Source organism: Acipenser ruthenus, unplaced genomic scaffold, assembly GCF_902713425.1.
Source record: "Acipenser ruthenus unplaced genomic scaffold, fAciRut3.2 maternal haplotype, whole genome shotgun sequence".
In the NCBI taxonomy this organism is placed as follows: Eukaryota; Metazoa; Chordata; class Actinopteri; order Acipenseriformes; family Acipenseridae; genus Acipenser; species Acipenser ruthenus.
This window is the reverse complement of record NW_026708103.1, coordinates 2,094-11,023: the sequence shown is the minus strand read 5'-3', so window position 1 is coordinate 11,023 and position 8,930 is coordinate 2,094. Positions and strand designations below refer to the sequence as shown.

At 36.0% G+C, this 8,930-nt stretch overlaps 1 protein-coding gene across 1 annotated transcript; it reads right to left on the bottom strand.

The window, feature by feature from the left end:
• Positions 1-492: 492 nt before the first annotated feature.
• LOC131728837 (macrophage mannose receptor 1-like) lies at positions 493-6,994 on the bottom strand. Its single transcript, XM_059019769.1, has 9 exons — positions 6,933-6,994; positions 6,361-6,516; positions 5,481-5,593; positions 5,098-5,241; positions 4,659-4,841; positions 3,897-4,054; positions 3,261-3,374; positions 1,704-1,819; positions 493-673 (listed from the first exon to the last, which is right to left on the bottom strand). The coding sequence occupies exons 1-9, from the start codon at positions 6,992-6,994 to the stop codon at positions 508-510; spliced, it is 1,212 nt and encodes a 403-aa protein (XP_058875752.1). The 3' UTR covers positions 493-507.
• Between the last annotated feature and the right edge of the window lie 1,936 nt (positions 6,995-8,930).

Here is an 8,930-nt window from a genome sequence, read left to right as displayed (position 1 = left end):
TTTTTGATTGATGCTCAATAATTATGTAAACAAGGGAAACCGAGCGACTGCATTGTTTTGTGTTGAGTAATTAACATGATTTATTCCATTGAATTAATACCTAAGAACTTCAAATTTCTTAAAGGCAATTACTTGGAAAACATAAGTACCGACACACCCCTACTGTATACAAAACAATTGTATTTGTTTTTCAGTGCCACTGCAGCTTTTAAGGCTTTTTTGGTAACATTAAATATATTTTTCCCTTTAACAAAATAATAACTCACTGCAGTGGCATTTTCAAATAGGAAATACAATAGCAGAACACCATATCTGCCGATAAATGAAAACCATTTCACCTGGTAACAGAAATGTTATTACATAAAAAAGTCTCTAACATTCTTTAACAATAATATTTCATTTGCTTCGTTTTACTTGAACTAACTTTACTATAAAAGCTTAAGATTGTACTGCTATCTTTTTTTAGGTGCATTTCCTGTCATTGTTTTTCTTACAGTGAAATAATATTTAATGTAATACTGCACCTGGCAAGTTGACATTAAAGTGAGTAAACCTGACGTCTTGACCAGTTGTCCACCTAAATGTATCCCGATCTTCTGTGTTTGACAAACCCAGCCAGAAATATTTTTCGGGCCTTAGTCCAACCAAGCTAATTAGATAGGCATGTTCATATCTAGAAGAAACGTATAGCATGTAAATAAAAGAAAAAATATTGAATTGATAAGGCAGTCGCTAAACATGCTCATTTTTTATAAACCCAGGGCAGCAGTAAAGGATTAGTCCCTTGATATGGCAGTGTGGATACAGTACCAAGCACTGCCGCATTTCAGAATTCTGTGATTACAAATATCCCTCCTCTTACTTGTCTGGTGAGCTTAGTGCTGCGTGATGTAATTTCCTTGATTGTTGCTACCTGGACCGAACAAATCTGTATCTACATTGAGGAAGACTATCTTTTTATTTTTTTTTAATTTAGTAGTCGCCAGTTGTTTTTTTATCATTTTCTTCCAATTTAGAATAGCCAATTATTTTAGGCTCACCTCACCGCTACCAGCCCCGCACTGACTCGGGAGCGGCGAAGACGAACACACGCTGTCCTCCAAAGCGTGTGCCGTCAGCTGACCGCTTCTTTTCACACTGCAGACCCACCATGCAGCCACCTCAGAGCTACAGCGTCGGAGGACAACGCAGCTCTGGGCAGCTTACAGGCAAGCCCGCAGGCACCCAGCCAGACTACAGGGGTCGCTGGTGTGCAGTGAGCCCCTCCCCGCCCGGCCAATTGTGCGCCACCCCCTGGGAGCTCCCGTCCATGGTCGGCAGTGGAATAGCCTGTACTCTAACCGTCGACATCCAGGCTATAGGGCGCATGCTGCACTCCACGCGGAGCGCCTTTACGGGATGCGCCACTCGGGAGCCCCCCCAAGGAAGACTATCTTCAATCTTAAGTTTGTAAAAGGTAAAAAAAACATAAAAAATGTATAATGCTAATATTCAATCCATTCATATTTAAAAAAATAATCATGGCTCAGTAGCTTTGCTGTCTAAATAAAATAATAAAAATACATTTTGTTATAAAAATGGATAGATACTTGACTCCAAGGAAAACAATAAATGTGTCAATCTAAATAACCATACATGAACCAGGCAAGTATGTGACTCTTTATAGATAATATTTCAGAACACTGTAGGCTTTTTATTCATACCTGTCATCAACAGTAACCAGGCTTGATGCTTTACTTTTGCAAGTCTGGTTTGCTTCTGTAAATGACTGCATGTCAGATCCCACATAATAGCAGTGAAAGCCATATCTGGTCCAACCCTAGAAAACAACAAGCAAATCTTATTGGTGGGTGGGTTAAAAGATCTGTTAAACAAGGCTGAATAATTACATGTGTAGAATACGTACCTTCTAATGTCCTTTTCATTTATTTTTTCACCATCCCCTTACCTTAACAATGTTAACAACAATTCTTTCTGGTTCTGTTCCTCCACTATTGAATAATAATAATAATAACACATTATCTGTGCCTGTAGTCCTAGTTGACAACTCTTGTGCACGTCCTGATTCCAAAAAAAGCACATGATGCAGTGATCTTCAACTTAGCTGGCCCCACCTGGTCTATTGTAATTAAATGAAGACGTTCTTTTGAAGCACTCAGAAGTAGATGGTAACTACAGGCACAGATAATGCCAGGTGAATTCTGATACAGAGAACAGACACACTGAAAGTGATTTGAAGAGTGGATGCTGTTAAATAGATTAGCGATTCTATACAAACACTTTCAAGACCTAAAAAGGTAATCTTGGAGCAATAGAAACACTCTAACATCATAAAATGGTAAAGGAAAGGTGAAAAATAAACCAGATTACATGTGAAGTACCTTAAAAATGAAAAATAGTGAACTAATTTCTGACAAAAACACATTGCATGTAAACAGGCAACCAAGAAAGAATAAAATGGTCAGCTATATAAAGAGATGTGATATCTTAAAAAATACTAATATAATTAAATATGTGTTGTTTTTTTTAACTTGCTATATATAATTGTGGGGATAATTCAATCATGCAGATAATAAGGCACATAGCTGTTGATTTAGTGTAAACATTTTTTTTACCGGTAAGTGAAAACTGAATGGGGGGACGGACGCACTGCAGCTTCACAGAGGAAAAAAGACTGCAATTGCATGTAGGCTGTTCCCTAGAACAATACAGAACACTGGAAGTGTTTGCTCAGCAATTCACAGCTAAGTATATTTTCCTGCTGGAATATGTGTCTGTAACGGATGTGAAAATACAATACAAAGCAGAAGATATTGTCCGATAAAACAGATTTGTGTCAGCATCACATCACTAAATTCACTATTCAGCAAACTATTTCCTGCTCTTGTTATGAAAACACTGCAGGCCTCCTCAATTCCACCTGGGAGTGACACAGTTACATCTTCTTGCTTGATAAGGAGCAGCTTATGACCACTGTTACAAAACATTTACAGCGATAGCGTCCAAGTCATGGTCAATGTTTAAACCATTTGAAATTGATTTGGTTTTAAAAGATATTTAGCACCTTGGGGGACATCTGCGTGGTCAGAGTGAGAAGTGTAAAAATAATGAAGATATAAAATAAGGCAGTGAGTTAGCATTTGTCTCACATTAGTAAGCCCTATGCTTAGATACATGCTGCCTTTACGAAAAATAAAGTACATTTCCAAGCACCCAAACTCTAGCAAAATTGTGTAGAAGAAAATAAGTCTTGAACTTACTTTCTTGCAACCCTGTTCCACAATCTCGGGGGCACCATGTGGCTTGGATGAGGCTTTTTTCTTGCAAATGTATCCATATTGCTTTTCACAGATGTGATCTGTCCATTTGCCATCCTTTAGGTTTAAAAATACAACATCATTTATATCAATTGCTGTGCCTAAAAGATGGGATGGGGCACTGGAGCAACTCCATGCTTGTCTGGTTCCTAGTAGCTGATTGATCTTAAATCTTTGTCAAGATGGGTCTTAAAGGATGATTTTCTTTAAGACCCAACTTGACCCACCATGATTTTCTACCCGCAACGATTCCTGTGGGTTTGTTTTTAACCATTTACTGTGCCTCGTACAAATTCTAATGAAACATTTTGATGAATGCATTTATATTTTCAGTTTCTATTTTTAGCCAATGTAACCTTTTATAGTAAGCTACTTGATATGTCTATAGTACCATATGTTATTTCATTTAGGTTTACATTTTGAAAATGGTTCAATAGCTTGTACTTTATAAGCATATTTAAAATGTCATACAGTAAAAGTTAATTTATACTTTTAATCTCTTTGGGTAAAGAAAGGCCTTTTCTAGCTCTCCAAACACTGCTTATCAGCATAACACAGCTAGATCAACATTAACATTACCTTTCCTTTCATGAGAACGCAGTCCTCCTGGAGGTTAGAAGAATGGCTTGGTTCTCCAGTGTGCCATTTGGTGAATGTCACGTGTGATCCATCGCTCCACTCAAACAGCATATGCATTTTCAGGTCATTAAGTCCAATCCAGAGGTCATCACTTGGCACTGGGGGAGGGGAACATTTGCAAAAGTTTATACCAGTGCATGTCTCAATGGGGAACCAAAAATGTGTCTTTGTTGTTTCATTTCAGGATTATTAATAATAAACTACAATGTCATTAAACATGCAGTACACATGTACTGCACATCTATTGCAAAAAGTCTGACCAAGAGCTAGTAGTACACTTTGTTTTTCTTTTTTAAATAGTGTATACTTTTAATACAATTTTTTAAATAGTGTTACTGCTGTGGGGGGCATTGAAAAATGTTCATAATGCATATTTGCTGGGATATTGTATTGTATTTCCCCAAACTTTCATAGATAGCAAATGTTTTAGACACCAGTACTAGTAATACAGAAACAATGGGTTATACAGTAAGCCACTAATGCTTAGCTTGTATAACTTTTTGAGGATATATATCTGAAGATCAACATGAATTGAATAGACATTTATACAATCACTGGTAAATCAACAGACAGACTGAAATAAAAATACAGTGGTTGAAAGACAGTCCAATTAAAAATGAATGTTGTTGCACAAATTCTCAGCAAAGTAAATTCATATCGTAATTGGTACATACATACATATACAACATAATGTATACATACAATATCCAAGTTGTGAAATAACAAAGCTGTGTTCTTCAATATTATGGATGCTGGCAAGATCTCCTCCATCCTTGTGACATGCAGCCAAAGCCTCCTTCCATATTTTTTTTGATCTTTCTATGTAATAGCAATGCCCTGCGTACGGCACCCAGTGATTAGAACAGTAACTGAGCTGACTGTTCACTGAAAAAAAAAGAGAGGTTACACATGTGAAACCCCTTTAACAAAATGACAAGTATGACGTGGTATAGCTTCAGATGGAAGAATGTTAAAGTTATCTAAATTTTATTTCTGAAAGGCAAACATTATAAAAACGAACAAGTAAAAACAAGACAATTACACACACACACTTCTTATTGAATGGTAATGTACGAAGTCTCCCAAACGTCCTGTTTTACACATACAATACAGTAGTAGATGCAAGGACATTTATATTAACCTGGCACTGTGGGTATCAGGTTGGTAGCATTCCCCTTCCTACAGATGTATCCCAGTTTATTTGAACAGGCCTTGTCTTCCCACTTGGCACCTTTTCCAGGATTCAACACAGCACAGTTCAGACCCGGCTGGGAAGAGGGACAGCCTTTATTTAAAGAGATAAAGAGGAACAAATAATAATAATAATAATAATAATAATAATAATAATAATAATAATAATAATAATAATAATTACTACAGTATATTCAACAACATGAATACAAACATCTCATGTTGTGTTTTAAAAAGTGAAAAATAGAACAGTTATTAAACAAAAACGGTTGTTAAAACTGAATACGTTTAAGAAAGGAATTTCAATAATTAGTAGACTATAACAGAACTCACCTGGTGCCCAGTTCAAGTATCTGAATGGGTTACCATTACTCCATTGCCAGCCACTGTCAAAATCCAAACTATTTAGTCCAATCCACAATGGAGTGCTCAAGAACTGGTTAAGCCTTTTGAAAAAAAAGGTACTGTATGTAAATGCTTTTTACTGTCTTGAAGGAAGTTAGATGTAAAACAGAATTGTATTATTCAAATTCCAATCATAATATATATTAATATATAATACATTGTACTATTGACCAATGTTCCTCAAAAATACTGTCAGAAGAAATGTCTGGGTAAATAAGGGGGTGTCTGCCTGTCTCTGTCCGTACATCCATCAGTCTGCATGTAACACTTGCATTTCTGCATATATCTGAGGAACTGCTTATAAAACTTGGTGGCAATATTATTGAGTATACGTTATTGAGAGTTATTCAGATTCTGGGGTTATATGGAGGTGCCTGCTTGTTCATTCATCCACCCATCTGTATGCAAATCATACTTGTTTTGCATATACCCAGAGAATTACTTATCAGATTGTGATTAAACATTGAATTGCAAATTCTTATTCTGTAGTATTCTGTAAACACTGTTGATCATGGTCCTCAGTTTCTTCAGCATAATGATCGCTATCATTTTGAATTTACAGCCGTGGAGGGGGATGCATATTACTGACAAACAGGACTTGTTACCTTATTAAAGTAGGAAAGAGCTGTGAAACTATAGATGGGTTAAGTGTAGGTCTGATTAATGTCATCATTTTAGTAACACTTTTTTTCAAGGTCTGAATTTGTCAAGAAAATACTGTTTTGTTCAAGACATAAATAGTTCATTTTTTCAGCCAAAGGGGGGTCGTTGTGTTTCCTAATTTAAAAAGCGTGTGATAGATCCATACCTGTAAGATATGTTTGTTCGTGTAGCTCGATGACACTTAGTAAGTCGGAATCTTGCTGCTGGCAGCTTTTCCTTGCTTGATGCCAGGTCAGAACTGCTTGGGTGTTTCTCTGATAGAGCACTCCAGTTACAGGGTCTGTGTCCCAACCAGCACCACCTGTGGAAATGAGCAGCATAATAAAAAAAATAAAATAAAATCAGATATCTTTAAAGAGAGAGAGAAATAGAAAACAGGGAGAACTCAAATTAAAACATGATTTAAAATCTGAAAGTTAATATTGGTTTCCCTGAGAATACAACTCACTCATGTAAACATGTTGAATATTATTTTACAAGTTTCCAGAATATAACATGCATCAATTTATCAAGGTGTGCAGTATATTCAATTAATAGTTTTCTATGCATGGTGTTTTTGATAGGGTTGTACATAGAGTGTATCCAGTGTTGGGAAAGTTGCTTTTAAAAAGTAATCTGTTACAGTGACAAGTTACTTTTTTTCTTTTTTAACTAGTTACAGTAACTTATTTGAAGAAAATGATGACTAGTTACAGTTCCAAATAGTTTTTTTGTCACAGCTCGGAATATTCTTTGAAGATCCAGTTATCGAACACACTCGTTCCCTCCTCTGATGCCATTTTCTAACAAAATGATATAAAAAGTGCATTCAAGTGTAAGGTTTGACTCGCACTGTTCAAACGCTTTCTGGTTTCCATGTAACTAAAAGAAACCATGTTATTAATTCACATATAATATAATGTGTTACCACATTTAATTACCTATCTGAAAATTATTATTATTATTATTATTTATTTCTTAGCAGATGCCCTTATCCAGGGGGACTTACAATTGTTACAAGATATCACATTATTTTTACATACAATTACCCATTTATACAGTTGGGTTTTTACTGGAACAATCTAGTTAAAGTACCTTGCTTAAGGGTACAGCAGCAGTGTCCCCCATGAAAGCAAGTTAAAACACAGTTCAGTTGATGCTTCAGTAAAGCAAAGTTATCACTGGTCTAACTGATTTCAATAGTGGTGGAGCTATAAAACGTTACAAATTCAATCAATAAATACAGTCAGAAAAACACTACAGCAAATATTTCCAAGCTTTGTAATATTTAGATACAAGGCCCTTTCATTCCATGCAATCTACTTTATATTGTTATTTCTAGAATGCTGCAACGAATTAGGCAAACACCAAAAATACAATGGCTGTTGTATTGTTCAATAATGAGTATATAACTTGCAATACAATTTCTAACTGACTTCCATCAGCAGTATTTAAGCAATATACGTTGCAAGGGGTCCTGTCCTCTTCCTCTTTCCATTGTATCTGTGACAGTGTTTGAGTCCAGAAAGGAGGGAAACAGAAGAATGAGCTGCTTAAAGACCGAGGAAGCTAGCTGTTTAAAGGTCAGGGCCCAGGCGTGATCTGTGCTAATTAACCTCTAAGAGAAATGTACAGGAAAACAGGAAAATAAAGAATTCCTATTTCAATAAAAGAACACAACAAGCTGTTGAGAAATCTCAGACACAAAGCCAGTCCTGCTACTAGTGTCAGGTTTATGAAACTGTAGAACTACAAAGTCATTTTAAAGCTTGCTCTGAGGAGAGATTATGAGACATCTCTGCATTCAAAACTCTTTTAACTTTGATGACATTTACATGGACAAGTCATGACAGTTTTCCTCACAATGTTTTTGCCGTACTTTTCAGGAAATGTGTTGCTAAGTTGTTCTGATTTAGTACAAGTTTTACTACTTAAAAAATAGATATGTGTAACATCTAAAGGTTTTGTTTAATTAAAGTAGTCTATAAATGTATGTGGGAACACGGGGGGTTACCCTACAATACAATAAAAAAAACAGTATGATCCTTAGGCCTATATGAATATATGATTGAGAACAGGGGGGTATGTAAAAATACATACGAGGTTCATGAGCAGCTTCATGCACTGGCAGTTCTATAGGCAGAGTACCAGGCTGAGCATCCTAATGTTCCTGTACACATCTGCCGGTCCCTGTACCCTGCCTCTGCTCCGAGAAGCCAGTGACTTTTGTTCTGCAGCTGCGGTAGAAGTGCCGGGCGCAGAATCCGCTTAACACACACACATTATAATGAAACGTGGAAGTCTTTTAATATTATAAACATTCAAACAAAAGTCTTTATTTAAAGTGATACGGTACATTTATGTTGTTTGTTAACTATATCCATTACTTATTGCACAATATACCAATTGATGCTAACAATTCATTCCAGTTCTGTGTGGTGGAAGAAGAGGTGGAGCTGTGTTATTCCTGGAACATCCTAAAAGAATTTACTACTAATATTACTACTACTACTACTATTATTAATAACACTGTGTAACAAATTTTTTTTTTTTTTTTTGGTTCCTGGGTAGTAAGTGTTATTTCCTAATTGCTTGTGCCTCAAAAGTATAGAAAATGGCTATTATTCCCCACAAACTTTGCTTTTGTGACCAGGACAGTGATATTTTGAAATTTACCTATTTTCCAGAACATTCCAGATAGATTCAGTGCTGAGTAAACTTGGAGTAACTTCTAGA

Excerpts from the sequence above, each read along its gene's own strand:
- LOC131728837 (XM_059019769.1), bottom strand. The coding sequence starts at position 6,994 with ATGGCATCAGAGGAGGGAACGAGTGTGTTCGATAACTGGATCTTCAAA. Across the intron at positions 6,517-6,932 it reads TTCAAAGAATATTCCGAGCT|GTGGTGCTGGTTGGGACACA; the intron begins GTGACAAAAAAA and ends TCATTTCCACAG. Across the intron at positions 5,594-6,360 it reads CGAACAAACATATCTTACAG|GCTTAACCAGTTCTTGAGCA; the intron begins GTATGGATCTAT and ends TTTTTTCAAAAG.